Source organism: Lycium barbarum, chromosome 7 (assembly GCF_019175385.1).
Source record: "Lycium barbarum isolate Lr01 chromosome 7, ASM1917538v2, whole genome shotgun sequence".
NCBI lineage: Eukaryota > Viridiplantae > Streptophyta > Magnoliopsida > Solanales > Solanaceae > Lycium > Lycium barbarum.
Genome location: NC_083343.1, coordinates 107419751 through 107438323, shown reverse-complemented (window position 1 = coordinate 107438323; position 18573 = coordinate 107419751). Strand labels below are relative to the sequence as shown.

General features: G+C 36.8%; 2 protein-coding genes and 1 long non-coding RNA gene across 9 annotated transcripts; 2 read left to right on the top strand and 1 right to left on the bottom strand.

Moving 5' to 3' along the window:
• Positions 1-4351: 4351 nt before the first annotated feature.
• On the top strand, positions 4352-6772 carry LOC132602391 (uncharacterized). Its single transcript, XR_009567762.1, has 3 exons — positions 4352-4619; positions 5107-5155; positions 6348-6772. It is a non-coding gene; the product is annotated as an uncharacterized LOC132602391 (long non-coding RNA).
• A 1723-nt stretch (positions 6773-8495) lies between these two features.
• LOC132603713 (uncharacterized) lies at positions 8496-11488 on the top strand. Of its 5 annotated transcripts, none has more exons than XM_060316896.1 (2): positions 8496-8736; positions 10983-11488. In XM_060316896.1, exons 1-2 carry the CDS (start codon positions 8610-8612, stop codon positions 11279-11281), a joined length of 426 nt encoding a protein of 141 aa, XP_060172879.1. In that variant the 5' UTR covers positions 8496-8609; the 3' UTR covers positions 11282-11488. The 5 variants fall into 5 exon arrangements, with proteins under 5 accessions (XP_060172879.1, XP_060172880.1, XP_060172883.1 ...); XM_060316897.1 differs by lacking the exon at positions 8496-8736 and adding an exon at positions 9020-9158; XM_060316900.1 differs by lacking the exon at positions 8496-8736 and adding an exon at positions 9174-9536.
• A 506-nt stretch (positions 11489-11994) lies between these two features.
• On the bottom strand, positions 11995-18137 carry LOC132603712 (inactive protein kinase SELMODRAFT_444075-like). 3 transcript variants are annotated; one of them, XM_060316893.1, is made up of 9 exons: positions 16926-18137; positions 16053-16229; positions 15866-15960; positions 14623-15596; positions 13949-14109; positions 13498-13574; positions 13273-13420; positions 12714-12863; positions 11995-12610 (listed from the first exon to the last, which is right to left on the bottom strand). In XM_060316893.1, the coding sequence occupies exons 1-9, from the start codon at positions 16983-16985 to the stop codon at positions 12371-12373; spliced, it is 2082 nt and encodes a 693-aa protein (XP_060172876.1). In that variant the 5' UTR covers positions 16986-18137; the 3' UTR covers positions 11995-12370. The 3 variants fall into 3 exon arrangements, with proteins under 3 accessions (XP_060172876.1, XP_060172877.1, XP_060172875.1); XM_060316894.1 differs by having other exon boundaries at positions 16053-16217; XM_060316892.1 differs by having other exon boundaries at positions 16053-16207; positions 16926-18135.
• Positions 18138-18573: the final 436 nt, after the last annotated feature.

The following is an 18573-nucleotide window of genomic DNA, read 5'->3' as shown; positions in this document are numbered from 1 at the left end:
ATGAGTGAACCAAGTAGTATCTGCTGCAGCATGTGAGGAATCTGCTGCAACAACTATAGTATCTGTTGCAGCAGCTATAGTATCCGTTGCAGCAAGTACAATATCTGTTGCAGCAAGTACAATATATGTTGCAGCAAGTACAATATCTGTTGTAGCATATGTAGAATCTGTTGCAACGATTGTATCCTTACTCGTGTTGGATAAAACACAAGTACAATATCTGTTGCAGCAAGTACAGTATCTGTTGCAGCAAGTACAATATTTGTTGCAGCAAGTACAGTATCTGTTGCAGCATATGTAGAATCTGTTGCAACAATTGTAATATCTGTGCAGCAAGTGATTAAGTTATTGAACAAATCCTTACTCGTGTTGGATAAAACACAAGTTGTAACACATAACTTAGTTGAAAAAACACCAACATATAACTTGGTTGTTGCAACAAATTTATTACTTGCTAGAAGTTAAACATATTTTTACCATGCTAAGAAACAATAACATTACAATGTCATAAAGTTCCAACAAATAACTATTATTAAAGCATAATGCAATTTACAACTATGGAGCATTTAGGCTTGGACATGTTGTTTTTTTGTGGCCAGCTGTTTTGCATAAGGAGCATTTGTTTTTTCTCGTTGGAAATGATTCCCTAATTCCGCGCCTCCTCTTTGTCCGCCTTCTTCCGGGTTTGCTTGGATCAACATATGGAAGAGGTATCTCTCTCTCTAAAATCTCCAAAGGAACTTCCTAAGATTCTTCAGAAGGCACAGGACAAATTTCCTCACAATATGCAATTATGTAATTCTCCACCTTATAATATGGAGATGAGTAGTCATAAATCCGCCTTCCAAAGTCGTCACTATATTGGACACGAAGCGCTGCCATTGCATGTGGACAAGGTATTTTATCCAGGTCAAAAACTCTACAAGTACAAGATCTACTTTGCAGATCGACTGTCGCAACTGCATCGTGACCGATGATGCTGAACTTGTAGTTGGCTATTTGATGGGCTAACAACTTGTTCCCCAAGTAGACAAATTTTGAAAAAAAATTCAACTGAAGGAACAAAGATGTTTGGTGAGTCAATGAACTCCATACGTCTCTCATGAAATTTTTCTGCAAATCTCCTGTTTATGGCATCAAATAAAGCAGTAATGGGAAACTCTCTTTCAACATTGAACATTGAATTCACCGACTCAGCAATGTTTGACATCATAAGATTATACCTATGAAAATAAAGATCTTCAGTTATGGTTTCTGTGTCATACCAAGATGCAACAACTAAATTACCTGTTGCAACAAGTGACTTAGTTGTTCCAACAGATGTGTTACTTGTTGGAGAGAGCTTCAGTTATCATCTCTGTGTCGTAACAAAATGCAACAACTAAGTGAGTTGTTGGAACAACTAAATTACCTGTTGCAACAAGTGAGTTCGTTGTTCCAACAGATGTGTTACTTGTTGGAGAGAGCTTCAGTTATCGTCTATGTGTCATAACAAAATGCAACAACTAAGTGAGTTGTTGGAACAACTAAATTACCTGTTGCAACAAGTGACTTAGTTGATCCAACAGACGTGTTACTTGTTGGAGAGAGCTTCAGTTATCATCTCTGTGTCGTAACAAAATGCAACAAATAAGTGAGTTGTTGGAACAACTAAATTACCTGTTGCAACAAGTGAGTTAGTTGTTCCAACAGATGTGTTACTTGTTGGAGAGAGCTTCAGTTATCGTCTCTATGTCATAACAAAATGCAACAACTAACTTACCTGTTGCAACAAGTGAGTTAGTTGTTCCAACAGATGTGTTACTTGTTGGAGAGAGCTTCAGTTATCTTCTCTGTGTCATAACAAAATGCAACAACTAAGTGAGTTGTTGGAACAACTAAACTACCTGTTGCAACAAGTGACTTAGTTGTTCCAACAGATGTGTTGCTTGTTGGAGAGAGCTTCAGTTATCGTCTTTGTGTCATAACAAAATGAAACAACTAAGTGAGTTGTTGGAACAACTAACTCACCTGTTGCAACAAGTGAGGTAGTTGTTCCAACAGATGTGTTACTTGTTAGAGAGAACTTCAGTTATTGTCTCTGTGTCATAACAAAATGCAACAACTAACTGAGTTGTTGGAACAACTAACTGAGTTGTTGGAACAACTAACTTACCTGTTGCAACAAGTGAGTTAGTTGTTCCAACAGATGTGTTATTTGTTGGAAAGGAAATGTATGAATACCTATTTCCGGGGAAGAATACCCTGCTCCATTTGTGGAATCCAATACGTTCAAGATGTTCGGCGGCCCCAGGGACGGTGTCTCTGATTTGATTGAAATGGTCATTGAACTCATCTATATTGTACGATTTTGCTGCTTTATAAAACTGAGATATGACCTTCGTATTGTGAAAGGTGGTTCGGAGATTTTCCCCAAGGTGCTTCATGCAACAACCATAATGAGATAAAGGGAAGACAATTGAAACTGCCTTTTTGATACTTGGATGCCTATCAGAAATTATGCACAACTCTTTGGTATCATCTACAAAGCTTCTCATTTGTTCAAAAAAATATTTGTATGAGGCATCACACTCTTTGTCCACTACTCAAAATGCCACAGGAAAAACATGATTCTCCGCATCTTGCGCCACGGCTGACAATAACACTCTTTCGTACTTGCTCTTCAAGAATGTCCCATCGACAGCCATGACTTTTCTCATTTGCGCAAAACCAAGCATCCAAGCCTTGTAGGCTACAAAAAAGTACTTGAACTTCCCATTAGCATCAACCTTCAATGCCGTCTTGCTTCCTGGATTTGCGGAATGAAGCATATAACGATACGCATCAAGCACTGCATACCCGTGCTCATGTGTCCCCCTTGTCAAAGATTTTGCAATCTCCATGCCCTTCCAGACCTTCCAATAACTTACCTTACAACCCAATTCTGTGCGGAATGATTGGCTCATATCTTTTGTAGATGGGCCTTTACCGTCGGGAAACCTATCTTTGAAGTATTCACCAATGACTTTCGCTGTGACGTGTGGATTATGGCTAGTAATATGCTCAGAACCACATGTGTGATACTTTACGTAGGTTGTAATCAAAATCTGTCAGAACTTAAAAGCTTCATAGCCCTCAGCCACCACTTGCACTCCGGATGTACACATCTAAAGCAATACACAGTGCACGAATTAATCACCTTCTTGAGTGTAAAATCTTTCTTCACGCAAGCAAGTTTCAACATAGTTGCTAGTTGTTCCTTGTTCTTGAATGACATTCCTTTATAAAAGCCTGTTTCATCATCTTGAACATGGCTGCACTGTGAAGATTGTGTAGAACACGGTGTATTGCTCACAATTTTGGGTGGAGGAATCGGCTCACCCCCACTTCTATTATCTGGAATATCCATATCCATATCTACCCCATCCAATTATCATTTAACACATCTTATTGATCTTGACCTAAATTATGGTTCTCTACTGGGCTTCCAACCACGTATACCCTTAAAATGGGCCTAGCTACATCATTCAAATAAGTACGCAAACGATCCTGATCGGTTATCTTAAAAGGCAAGACCCTCTGGTTTTCAAAAGAGCTATGCATGTAAGTGATGGCAAGATCTTTCGGTTCACAAGTTAATTCACAATAGGTGATGTTACATCCCGTATTTTCATGCGTTGGAAGGCGTGCGAGTTAAATGACATTAGTAACGGAAATGAGATTATCCACCAAGTTTATGGGTGATTAGAGTGATGGTACATATACGTTGGAAATATTAGAAGTTAAACAAATCGAAGAAAATAAGTTTCGTTGAGGTTTGAAATTTATTTGAATGAAATACGATCCAAGCTATAATACCCTATATTTTTGGACTAGAGAAATTGGACCGTCCAACATGAGCAAATTTACCCGAGCCCGGAGGATATGGTCATATTCAAGCATGAAAATTTAGAACTCGGTGTACAAAAAATAAAATGAAGTCCCGAAATGATTTGAGATGGAAGAGTATGACGACGATGGTTGAAAATAATATTTTATGTGGTGCAAACAAGGATATGGGCTAGTGCTATATCACATGAATATAATAATGAGCATATGAAGTATTAAAAATAGGTACCATTCAAGTGAGTTGAGACCAAAAAATTAATTATGTGTATAATTAATTAAGCGTGGGGTTTGTATTGAAAATAAATAAAGTAATGAAATTATTGGATAACTTTCACCTGGATAGGTGACAAGTAGGTGACATGTGTCCATGCATAACATAAGTGGTGGCACAATTTAATACTTAATTACAAGTTATGGGCCATAGACCCACACGTGTATGGAGAAGGACTAGTTATGTCCTATTTTATTGTTGGCTTTAAATGACATCTGAAGTATGTATATGTATTTTTAGCTACAACAACATGTTTTCACTTCTTTGAGAGTTAATAACGTGTAACCTTGCAAACAAACAAAAACAAGATTGTTTTCTTTGTTCCAAGGAAGAAGAACGTAATCTTCCTCAAAGAACAACGTACGGATTTTGGTCTCATTGTCTCTGCTTCAATTTCACTGTTCCGTTTTATCGCGTTGTTTAACCCGGGCTTTCTTCATAATGAAGTAAGGTGGAACTGGATTAAATCTTGGCATATAAGGTAAGAAATCTTCTCTTCTAGATGTATTTGAGTTATCCGGGTCGTATCTACGTTGCTAGATGAAAGAATTGCGAAAACTATATTGGAAATCAGATAAATTGTTATTGTTATCATGTGGGCTGTTTGGTGGTTGTTATAAATTGTTTTGTGGGCTGGAATATCGTGGGATTGACTGTAGTTGTTGTTATGTTTTTTTTTGTTATACTATGTATATACGGAAATAAAGAAGTGTATACAAGCATCGATATAGGAATTTATATTGGGCTGTTTTGAAAGTGATTTAAGAATGGATTTGATTCTATTTGAATATGTATTTATTGATATTGTTGTTGGTATGGTGATTGATATTTTGGCTAAGTTGGAATCACGAGGATTATTATGTTTTAGGGAAGATGTTGCCCGAATATCGTTAGATTTCTAAGTAATTAAGGGTTGGTTTGAAAGAGTATCCTAATTTAATTATTGACATATTTGGTATTATTTATAGATTGGTGAAGTCCAAGACCTAAGTTATGGTTAACTTGAGAAGCGACAAGGTATGTAAAGCTATCCCTTTTCTTCTTTTGGCATGTCCTAGGTATACTAGGTTGAGATTTGAGCCTCGGGGACAACTCTGTTCATGAAAATCCGAGTTTGATTTTGAGTACTATTCATTCACTGTAATTGAACTATGATTCTTATGTTTAGTTGGCAAAATGGCCAAACATTCGTAACTTTCTCAAACGTAATCGGATCGCCTTGAAACTTTCATGGATGACTCCATAGAGCCTAATATTTGTGGTTTTATGTCCGCCACTTCGAGTTGACTCGAGGTGGGCCCACTAGCCCCGAGACTTCCTTCTTTGTCCTATCCGACTTACTTTGGTAAAATGTTAAAAAGGAACTTTTGTTTATGATTCTGGCTATAAAAAAATAATATTTTAGTGGCTTCGTTTGATTTGCTCCATAAGTTATTTGAAAGCTCCCCAATGTGAATGATACCAAATTTTCAGAAAAAGGCTTATGAAGTATATTTTCGAAAGTTTGTCAATTTAAAGGCTTATATCTTTTGTATTCTACTTCCGACAGACTCGATACTTACTTTGGACCTTCTGATCTCAAAATATATGTATACGTACTTATTTGTCGAGTCTGGGAATTTAATTATGTATATGCATATGATTTCCGCACTACTCTGCTCGTGCCTGCTATTATGACATCGTTCGCCGGTTCCCGGGCCGGTTTTGTGATCGTGCGCACTATGATATATTCGGCCGTATGCTGTGTTACGATTCCCGAGACCTCGCCATAGGGCCGGGTACCGTTTATGGAGTTATGCTGTGATATGGCTTATGATATGATTTGATGATGTGATATGTTATGTTCGGAGATGTACGGAGATTTGAAACCTTCTGGAGTTATGCTGTGTGTGGCACCAGCGTCGGAGTGGTGACCACGTTCCTTAGCCTTATGCATGATTTTTACTTGCATGATATATATATATATATATATATATATATATATATATATATATATATATATATATATATATATATATATATATATATATATATATATATATATATACATATGCTTTCAGCACAGACTCTGATGTACTGATTTGGTAACGTCTCTCGGTACTTTTTTTATGTCAGTTATGGTTTGTATTTCTGTACTCTATGCTTTACATACTCAGTACATCTTTCGTACTGACCCCCTTTCTTCGGGGGCTGCGTTTCATGCCCGCAGGTACCGAGGTTCGTGATCTGCCAGTGTAGGCCACACATTCTGCTACTACAGAGTGCTCCATTTTGATTCGGAGCCCACACTTTGGTATATGCCCTTTTTGTCATACATATGCTTCTGTATATTTGACTATTTGGGGTACGGCGGGGCCCTGTCCCGTCATATGATTCCGATATGGTTTGTAGAGGCCTGTAGTCATATATGTGGGTCATGGGTCACGTGTGTGTTTGTTTGTGCATGATCTGCGTTTTAGTGCAGTTCCGTTTGCTAGTATGGCCAACACGGCCCATTTGTCTGCACACGTATATGTATCTGGCAATGTACATTCCGCCAACCTATCAGATTTGGATATAGCCAAAATGGCCTGTATATTTGTATATGTGCATATGTACGGCGATGTATATTCCGCCGACCCTTTTGACTTGATATGATATTCTGTATACGCGACCGCTTAAGATATTATTTATTTTCAGTTTTGTTTAAAATGATGAATAAGCAATCTGAGTTAAGCTATAATATGACGATTTGGGTTGTATGTCCGTTTGGGTGTCCAAGTAGGGCACCAGTCGCGGCCCACGGGGCTGGGTCGTGACAGGTGATGATTAAGTTCACAAAATCATCAAACACAACATCTCTTTGGACACTTATCGCTATCGTCTCTAATATGTGACTACCCTTCCATCGCCAAATATATCGATTGTTCTTCTCGATCCATTCGCCATGGCAATCAACACCTATTGTTATTGAGTCCCCCATTAATGCTACCTGAATATATATATATATATATATATATATTTTTTAAAAAGGTCATGACCGTATAGTAACAAAATACAGTAACTTAATGACTTGTTGGAACAGATGAATCAGGTGTTGCAATAAGTGGATTACCTGTTGCAACAAGTACTATCCTTGTTGCACCAACTAACTAATCTGTTGGAGTCAGCTTCAGTTTTTCGAGTTCTGTTTAATCCAAAGACAGTTGAAGATGTCCAACAGATTAGTGAGTTGTTGCAACAAGTAAATTATTTGTTGCAACAGGTAATACACTTGTTGCAGCAACTAACTAATCTGTTGGAGTCAACTACAGTTTTTTTTTTTGGGTTCTGTTGGACTGAAGCTGAATCCAACGGATCAGTGAGTTGTTGCAACAAGTAAGATACTTGTTGCAACAGGTAGTACACTACTTGCAACAACTCACAAATCTGTTGCAACTTATTCATACTACGTATTTAACAACAATTAGTATAGAAGTTGCAACAACTACATAATCTGTTGTAATTGTGGCAGCAACTACAATAGTTGTTGCATAAACTACAGCAGCTTCTACAGAAACTATAACACTAGTTGCAAAAATTTAGAAGCTCTTCTACAGTAGCTTTAGCACTTGTTGCAACAAGTACAATTGCTACTGTAAATTGTTGGAAAATCAGCAGCAAAACCCACATAAACAATTGAAACAAAACAACAATATTTTACTTACCAAATGAGTGGAAATTACTTCTGAAGTAATGCCTAGCCAAAAAAACTTCAAAATCTGCTGGTTTCGTTTTTTTCTTTGTTGAGCAAATTCTTCAAAATGCCGCACCAATGGAAGAAGAAGAAGCAGGAGAAGCAGCAATACTTATGAAGTAATGCGTAGACACTAACGAAATCCAACCAAAAAAATTGCAAATTTGGTGGTTTAGTTTTTTCTTTTGTTGAGCAGATTCTTCAAAATGGAACAACAATAGATGAAGAAGAAGCAGGGGAAGCAGCAATGGAAGATGAGGAAGAAGAATGGAGGGAGAAAAAGAATGAGAACAGGCGGATGGAAAAGAAGAAGAAGGATGAAGAACGAATCGAGGAAGGAGAAGAAGAACAGAGGAGGGAAAAGAGCAAAAACGGGTGCAGCTATTGTCACCCTTTTTTTTTTTGACCCATTTTAGTATTTTAGGGTTTATATTGACTAGGTCAAAGTGTTAAAAATAAAACTTGAGGGCAAAGTGTTAAAAATAAAGTTAAGGGTCAAAGTGTCAAAATAAAAACTTTTGGACAAGGTCAAAATCTCTTAATCACTAATAAAAAAACATCACCTCCATTCAATAATTAAAATTTGAGTTACCTTTTCTCAATAAAAAAAACTTAAAAGTCACCTATAGCTAAATGCCCCAATTAACTGCCCCTGCTGACATGATTAATTGATTGTGTGCATAGTTGTATTACAAGTCAGCTAAAGCAAAATCAACAACTACAAGTATCTACTCCCACAAATTCTCCTCATTATCGATGGCGTCCACGTCACCGCCAGCTGGCAGTGCGCGGCCACCTCCGCCGCCTCTGCCTAAGGAATCTTTTCTCCGCCGTAACAAGTTTGTTTTGCCTATCATCTTAGCTGTCAATTTGTCTGCTGGAGGTTCCTTCCTTCCCTTGCTTTTTTTTTTTTTTTTTTTCTAAGCTGTAAAACTGTAAATATGTACTCCTCCCAATTTAGTGTGTGTAAAATTGTTCAATTATATACTCAGTTCAAGGCGAGGATAATAGCTAAGTTGCTCGGACACTTCACTTTCGGTGCCGCATCCGTGTCGACACGACGTGAGTGTGGAATCCGCACCAAATATGGTCAATTTGATTTTGGGCACTTTGACCAAAATCGACGGAGAAATTCAGAACAAATACAATGATTTGTGTAATCAAATTAAAAGCTAAGGTGAAATTGAAGAAAATAGAATATCTCGTTTATAGAAATTTCTATGCCGGTCCTTTTCTTTGTATCTCTTTATGGGATTCTCCTATTGATCAATATTTTCTCCTCGGTATACCTTGTAAGTTTTCCAGGTAATGTCTCATAATTTAGACATTAACTCTATTTTTAGATATTTAAATTATTTTTAGCCGACTCCCGCACTAGTATCCATACCCCCAAATCATAAAATTTAAATCATGAAAGATCCGACCTTTAGATCCGCACCCGTATCAGACACCCACAACCGAGTCCGAGCAACTTAGGGTAGTAGTGGGTGCAGCCAAATACTGCACCTGCTTCCCCAAATACTAGCTCCCCTTTTGTTATAGGTTTAATTTGATTTTGATTCCATTAGTGTTACGCTCTACTGAATCTAAAACAAATGATTATAGAAAATCAGTCGGTTGCCTGTTAATTTTGAGGCCATTGTTGGTCTCTGAAGTGGAGTAAGATAATGCCCAATAAGTCAGGTATACAGTTCTGCGATTCCTTTGATTGCAGCTCTTATTTAGGAAGAAAAACAAGAGAAATATATTAAGCTGATAAGAATAGATACTGCACTTGCTCATAGCTAACAGGCGAGAAAGGTACGAGGAAAGACAAGAAAAGTTAGAACAAAAGTAATCTTGAAATTATAATTCAAAAAAGGTTGGTTTCCTCTTGTTTGTGTTGGTCATGTAGGATGTGATGACTCTAACTAAAGCAATTTAATTTATCTTTACTTGAATGTAGCAGAGATAGCTGGTTTAAATTATTTGATTTTTCTTGTATCTCTACATATAACTGCTGTTAGTAGTTTGTATTTGCTGTATTGAGCTGTGAAAGAGTGGGTTTTGTCGTTGGTCCATACAACTATACAAGTGAAGTCCATAGTTTACCATGTGAGTAAACCGACAAGGAGTCCTCACAATATTAGAAGTGTTAAGAACCATGCAAAGTGTCTTACTTTCCTTTTTAGTCACTTTAAAAGATAATGCCTCTTTCTATATTTGGTAAGTCTCTAATTCTAATATTCTACATGGCTTATTTAAGGCCACAAGATTCAAAGGACATTTTTTAGTACATTACATCCATCTTTAGTCCTAAACTATAAGATACGAAAGTCTCTTTTATTTTCTTAAACTCAAACTCTGTGCCTAGTCAAATTAAGGCACTTCAATTGAAATGGAAGGAGTAGAATTCTGGTGAAAATCTTCTGATCCGTCTTAAGATATTGTCTACTGAAATGAGAAAGTCGCAGCTTTGCTTGATAATTTCTCTAATCAGAGCCACCTTGTACTTTAGAAAGAAGAAAGAATGGAAAATCTTATATGCACTTTTATTTGGTGGTACATCTCACTTGGTGATTCCATTCAAGTTGGAATGTACATAACTGGTAGCCTTCTATTAAGATCTTATATAGTGACTTGTAGACTGTAGTCCTTGTGCACCATATGTTTTGGTCTATATTTCTTGTATCTAAATTTGTTCAGTTTCTATATAAAGAAATCATGTTATGTCTAACCATACTCCGAGTGGTGGACACGCTTTATTTTGTATTTGTTTTACTGCATGTGGATTCTTTTGCAGAAACTGGTGCTGTTCAGGGATATGATTCTAATGGAGAAGTAGCGAGCACTTTATCTATGTATTTGTAACTAACATATTCACTTTTTGAGATGTGAATTTGTTTTTTGGTTCCAACAAGTAAGCGCATTGGACTTTGTTACTTTCACATATCTTAGATCAACGTCACCATGTTATCTTCTAGAGAGATGTCTGATTCTGATGATAATTCAACCTATACTCTTTTGTCACTCTTGCATTCTTTACATCATTTGGAGCTGTTTTTTGGTGTCTTTCCAATTCTAATTCAATAACTCATCTTGCTTTTATATTCACAGTACATCAACATTTTTTTTTTGTAATTTATGTAGCTTATCTTTTCATGAGGACCAAAAAGAATGATGTAGGAGCTGAGGCAGGAGAAGTGTCAGATTCATCAACATCTGCTGTTACTGCAGTTGCAGAAAAGCAAGCAACTGTTCCAGCTCCTGTGCAGCCTGCTGTTGTTCATGAACCAATACCAGAAAAACAACAACGGGAACTAATGAAGTGGATATTGGAAGAAAAGAGAAAACTTAAGCCAAAAGATCCCGAGGAGAAAAGGCGCATTGATGAGGAGAAAGCCCTTCTCAAGCAGTTTATTCGAGCCAAGTCCATTCCAAGTTTGTAGTGGAGACCCTTCACAGCTTTGATTGATACCATTACCAGTAGTCTTGGATTCACAAACTTAATGTTTTGAGGTTGGATTTCCCCTATTTTCTTTTCACTGTAAAAATGCACTGACGAATCAATTTGCTTGGACAATGAATGTATATACGATCTTTGTCTGAATGTTTGACTTTTACAAGAAATTGGTAAATTGAGTGCTTTCTCTTTACATTAGAAAAACGAATGGATTTGAATTTTAATTTCATAATCTTTTTTATGCTATCTTGTAATACTCCACTCACTGAATGTTGCTCCGCTTGAACATGGTGAAACTAGAGGTAGATCTAGGATTTAAACTTAATGGATTCGATATTTAATAACTTAAAATTTTACCTATTACACTTGTGGAATTATGTTCAAAATTTAATATTTGTTGAAATTTTAGTAATTATTCATTGATATATATGTTTTGTCAACAATGGTTTGCTAAAATGTAAAATAGTTCTGTGTTGTAAATAAAGTACTGTTTTTCGACCTTCATATAGTGAGGTCAAAATTATAGAACTAAAGTTAATTTGATGCTTTGACAAATAAAGAAAATGGTCAAAATTGAACATGAGATGTTTAAGAACATGTATAATTGAAAGTTAAACTTGTTAAACATTTTCTTGTAAGCTTGGCCCTTGTACAAATGTAAGTTTGGTGTCTCAAAACAATCACAGACAAGCGAGGATTGCTCTAGCAGTAGGACCACTACACTTTTGACCACAAGGTTCGGTTCGAGTCACTAAGGAAGAAAAAATAGCAAGCACTGTTGATCCTCATGGAGCGGAGTGCTGGAGAATGGACTTAACTAATTTGGACAAAACTCGTGCCTATGGTGGGGACTAAGTGGAAGCTAGAACATTTTAGAGTAACGCAAACATTAGTGAGAATCCAGTGTCTCAAAAAAACCTAATGTTTCCTTGAGACACAAGTATCAATACAAAAACACACACTATTATGACTCACTTCTGCACAAGTGATGGAAGAGATATGGCTTGATCTGCTAATATAGCAGCAAATGTACCTTCGATCACAAGTTTCAATATCAAGCAATTTACAGATGATCTTAAAATGCAGTCCTGTGACGACTATCCCTATCCCAAGTAATAGAGGGACTCCTTTTGTCAAATGAGAGCTTTGGACTTAGCCCCTCCAATTCATCGTGTAGTATAGAACCGCTGTACCTTTCATACTGCATGGGGTGATTAGATAAAATCCTTCCACTTTGGCTTCCCATATCATACCTAGGTGTCGTAGACATTTGACCAGAATCCATGATCAGGTCACCTTCAAGAATTCGAAGTACCTGAGACAAAACCAAAAATACTTGAGAATCCAGCCTAGTCATGACTTAGTTGCAAGAATCATAATCAAGAATGTAAAAAGTCGATGCAAAAGGAAACACTTACCTGAGACATTCGAGGCCTAGCCTCAGGATCCTGCCTTATGCACAAAGATGCAGCATCCAACATGCAATACACCTCGTGCTCCTTGTAGCTGCTTCCTATCCGGGCATCTATTAGCTCATCGACTGCACATTCTTCCAACAATGGACGTGCCTGAAAATAGGCTTGTTATCCAGGAACTTGTTCAAAGTACCGTAATGAAAGGACCATAGGAGTTTGTCGCAGTATTTGACCAAATAGGGTCATCCAGTTCCGATAAGACCTATCATTAAAATACCCCTAGAGGGGGATAAGGCTAAGCGGAGCGAAAATGGTTTTCCATGAGATGGAAATGAAAACTATTTTCCCCGCACGAAGTTTGTGAATAATTGACTGTCTGATAATGAGCAAAGAATATCCGTCTTTCTGATAAACAGGATGGATTGAACTCATAATTCATTCGATGGATATCATGACAAATTCATTGATATGTAAAAGGGGAAAATGGAAGAACTCCTGCATATTTGTACTGTTTCCCATTTCAGAACTAAAAACAGATGTAAAATAAGATGTTGAAGTATACCCATTCGGTCAGACATTGCTGGCCTTTAGGCCTGTTAAGATCCACTGCTTTACGACCAGTTACAAGCTCTACGAGCACCACGCCAAACGAGTAAACATCAGCTTTCTCAGTAATTTGGCCACTTTGAGTATTCTCGGGAGCCAAGTACCTACATACAGAAAACTAGCTTATTGGTTCTGCAATTGCATATGAAAAGTAAAATACAAACAACCTTTCAAGGCCTACCCAAATGTTCCAAGTACTCTCGTTTCAACGCATGTATCACCATCCGGTTGCCATCTAGCCAAACCAAAGTCTCCGACCTAGAAATCAAAGGTGAAGAGAGATTAGTACAGTTCAAGTGCTGCTTCGACAAAGGTAGACATCAAAAGCACTATAAATGCAACTTAAGCAACCAATTTCAGGCTTCAAAAGTAATCAAGTATCATATTAGTGATAAACCTAAAAGAAATGTCATATTTAATTAACTTCTAATCTATCTCTCCATCTTGTCAAGGGTAAATGGACAGGTAGATCCATGTAAGAGAATATTGACAAATAAAATAACTAGCTATCGAGAATAGATACACAGGGAAATATGGGACTACTGGTGAAGAGTCTTTTTATGCTCTAAAGGAGCCTTGGCTAGAGGTAACATATATCTTGAAAAACTTGCACAGTAAGAGATTTTCCACACCAGTGGTTCGAAGTCATGAGTGATGAGAATGTTGTTGGGTCTCATATCCCGATGGACAATGCAGCCGACTCTGCACTCTTCATGTAGATATCGCAAACCTCGTGCAGCTCCAACAGCTATCTTTTGACGTTCAGACCACTCCAAAGGTTTCCTATTGCGTCCTGTAAATACAGAGAGTGATGGTAAGTAATACAAATGCAAAATATACTAATCTTAAATACCATTAAAACCCATTTTTATAAATTTTATTGTGCCTATAACTTTTCACAGGTGCAAGTTCTACTTCTTATGTCACCAAATAATAAGTACATCTATCTTAACAGGAAATCCTCTTTTTTTTTTTTTTTTTTTTGGGTTTTGAAACTGGTACTATTGAAAGAAACAAGGCGACAGTAAATCTTTACTTTCACTTTTAACTTGTTCTAGTCCATCTATCAACATCAACAAAGAAAAATGATCAGAAAATAAATTTCAAAAGAGGGTCAATGGGATATCCGTTCAGACAGACAGATATTCTCAGATTACTTGCAACCACACATCTATATCACCATTAATATCACTGTTCATGCAAAGTAACCCTGCCAGCCTAAAAGAAGTCCATTTATTTATTAAGGCAATAATCAGCAGGTTCATCATAGTGTTTAAAGGACATAAACAAACATGAGTACACGTACCATATAGATGAGAATCCAGAGAACCATTGCATATATATTCGTATACTAGCAATCTTCGCCTGTCTTCAATGCAGAATCCTATCAACATGACTACATTACGGTGCTGGGCACAGCTGAGCACTTCAACTTCCGAGCAAAATTCTTGATCCCCTTGAGAACTTGCCAATTTATGTTGCTTGACAGCAACAACTTGACCGTCTTGAAGGACTCCTCTGTGAACGGATCCATATCCTCCCTCAGCCAAGAAATTGGCTTGTGAAAATCCTCCTGTTGCAACCTCCAACTCAGTATAAGTGAACCACCTCGGAGGTTTCCCAAATACAGGCGCCTTATGTTGACATATTGAACACAGGGGAGGAGGGCCAAGAGATGCACTTCTGGTTAATGGACCCGATTCTCTAATATCATCTCTATAACTCAGTGATCCGGAACTAACTTCTATATCAAGCTTAGTCAACTTCTCCAGGAATGACTTGGAGCTAATTCCCTGGCATTGAGAGAGTTGACAATGTGAATCGACACTGTCCACCATCCACGGTTGGAATCTTGAACTTGAAGAAGATAGATTTTCACTCTCACTCTCTGAACTTGAATCATCTAAATCTTGATCTTCCTTTAAGGCTAACAACTCCGCTTTATGCAAATACCTATTTACTTCGGCGACCAAAAATGGTGAAGTTCCAGGATCAGAACTTGAAACTGATGAAGTACCAACTTCAGTAGCACTGAACATCTCTGGACTACTTGTTGGTGTTACTACTAGCGGACCTCTAGAAGTATCCAATGAATAATTTTTTTCTAGTTCTTGTCCACATGATTGAGCTTGCTCTGAAGGTAACGAGACCGTGACATCAGGTTCCTTTTTAGGTGAACCGACGAAATTAAGGCGGAGAACTTTTGGTTGAGATCGCTTCATTACTACGATATTGCACTGCAGCTCTTGCATACAGCATTTCTTCTCATGTTTGAGATGTCTGGAAAAGTTCAAACAAGAAATGAGCAATAGCTTAGAGAATAAAGAGAATAACAAGAAGGGATATTTTTCATTTTTGGCCCCTCGCTGAAATTAATTATGGGCGCTAGCCAAAGTATTCAAAATTACACACTGATTGTATATATTATATGTATATTTATACTTAATATACAAAACACATACATTTGATGGTTATTATTTTTTTGAGCGGTCCAAAAATGTAATTATCCCACATAAACAAGGGATAACACTCTGAAAATTCAAAATTACTTGTCCAAAACGACCCAATTAGCTTGATTCCTCTTTGCCTCAGCAGCCACAGCTCCATGAGATGAACCAGAAACAATTTTAATCTTCATGTTTATCTGGTGAAGTGAATGAAAAGCACCAAGTTTTAGTATGTCAGTGTAAAATTACCTTAAAACAATCTGCAAGAATAAAGAATTTTGGCATTAACCTTAGTGGGATCATAAACATCTTGGAGCTTAAGGATCATCTGAGAATAGGAATCTGTTAAGTCTGACTTTTGCTTAGTACTATTTCCAGAATGCGACTTCCGGTGACCATGGGCACAATCTCCAGCAAACATGGGGAAACCCCACATCTTTCTACCTAGAAAATGCTTGCGAAACCACTAATGTTATGTACATATAATTAGAACATCCTGTTGCTAGATTTTTTCGTGGAATCACAGAAACAACAAAAACTGATAACAAGAAGGACCAGGTATGTACTTGTCAAGGCATATAATAATTCAGTAGAGATGCTTAATGGTAACCTTACTAAAAAGCAGTAAAATAAAAAAAATCCTCAAGGAACATATTCAGCCTCGGTACGACGAGAATAGATTCTCAATCAGGTAAGAGGAACAGAAAAATCAGAACACCAAGATTTCTGTTCAATTGCAGAATAATTTTGTTATTCAATCCGGAAAACTCTAAGTACCTACTCTTTTTATTTTTTATTTTGATAACCATGGTGTCCAGATCAGTTTGTTTTAGCTATCTAATCCTCTAGCCAAACATGGGAGGAATTGAATCCCAAAATTTAAACTGAGATAACTCACCTAATCCCTTGAACCAAAAGGCCCCTAAGTACCTAATCTCAAAGCAAGTAAGAACACCAAATAGCTATATTCTATAGAAACTCCAGGATAACAAGCAGAAGTCGAAGAACAATCAAAAGTTACAACTAATGTTCTCTCTTTTTGTGGCCTTTCAGTTTTCTTTAACCTCAGTTGACATACATTTGAATAATACTACACATTTTAGTGCTTCCACATTGAGAGACTAAAGGAAATGAAAAATAAGTCTAGAGGTGAATGAATTACCAGATGTTTGTGAAGGTACAACCACAACAAGCGTAATGCAATCTCCAGGTTGAACAACATGAGTCAAAGCCCACACAATAGCATTCTTAGGTATCTCTTTTGATGCCTTAACAGCCACCATAACTTTCTCGCCACTCTTATCCTCCACCTTCCCTTTCTTCACCTCCCTACTCATTATCCCACAATAAATTTCAAATCTTTGCCTTTAAACTTTCAAGAAAATCAACCCACAAGACCCATCAGAGACACAAGACTAATTCTCTTGACAAAGACACAAACTTTCCTGTCTGTTTGACACAAAAACAAGATTCAAGAACAAAACTTTATATGCATTATTGTGTTGTTTGGCCCACCATATGCAACTGAAATTGACACTATTCTATCACAGTGTATGCTGGTAAAGAAGAGACCTTTTTAACAACTAAGCCTTGTGAATGTTTCAAGAAACTCAAGGTGAAAAGGAAAAGGAGTAAGCTTCGTTGTGTAAAGATTATACTTTTTTGTGGTGAGAGGGTGTGATAAAGATTCTGAGACAAACGGAAGTACCAAAAAAGGAAAAGCACTTTGTGATTACAATGACAAGAGAGGAGAAATCTATGCAAAAAGATTCTAAATTTAGCAGCAAAACAGCACCAATAATTGTTTTTGGAGATGGCCTAATGAATCCAAAAGACTTGACAGAAGCTGAAGCTCAAAGTACTGAATCATGGTCCAAAATCATCATATCATATGCTATAAAAATGAATGAACTGTTCTTGCACATGATTTCTGAAAAATATACATTCATATGACAGTGATATCTTCGCACAAACACCACAGCACCAAATGCAGTACTTCTTTAATATTAGGCTGCTTTCAGATCAGAGAGTCAAAATTGGTGCAAAAAGACTCAGGTGAAATGAACTGTTTCCAAGATGCAATTATTGAATATACACTGACCCTTTATGTTTTCACAAAATTGGAAATGCAAGGTAGTGTGTAATTCAGAATCCAGTTATGGAAAAGAACATAACTTTACAAAATGCAAGAATACCAAATGACACAAGAGTTTTTTATGCTTTCAGTGGCTATGGATGGTTTAGATAAAAGAAATTAACACCTCAACTTTCATTACAGAAGAAACTGAAATAAAATCCCAAAGTCAAAGTATGTCATGCAACGAACTTGTTAATGAAAAACCCAACATCAACCTGTAAACTTTTAGGGGTCGTTTGGTTTGAAAACAAGTTATTCCGTAATTATTTCTTGTTGACTGTTTGGTTTGGTGGATAATAAATGCATTGCATAATTGCTAAGAAGAAGAAGTTGTTTGTTTACAAAAGTACCTCTACCTTATTTAGTAATATATTTCTATATTTAGAAATGATTTAACTTAAAACTTTCTTTTTTACACTTAATGAAACGATTTACAGCGGGACAAATATCTGTAACTTGTTAAAGACTACAAGTTTCAAAAGTTATTTCTTAAACTCGGTGTCTAGTCAAATTATATCACATAAATTGAGATAGAGGGAGTAAAAAAAAGGGTTTGAGGGACCTCTAGGGTATTTTTGTCATTTTTATTGTTTTATCCAAGGATAGCTAATCCCATCTGGCAGGAATAACTTATCCTGGTACTATTTCTAATCTTGATATTACTTATCCAAGA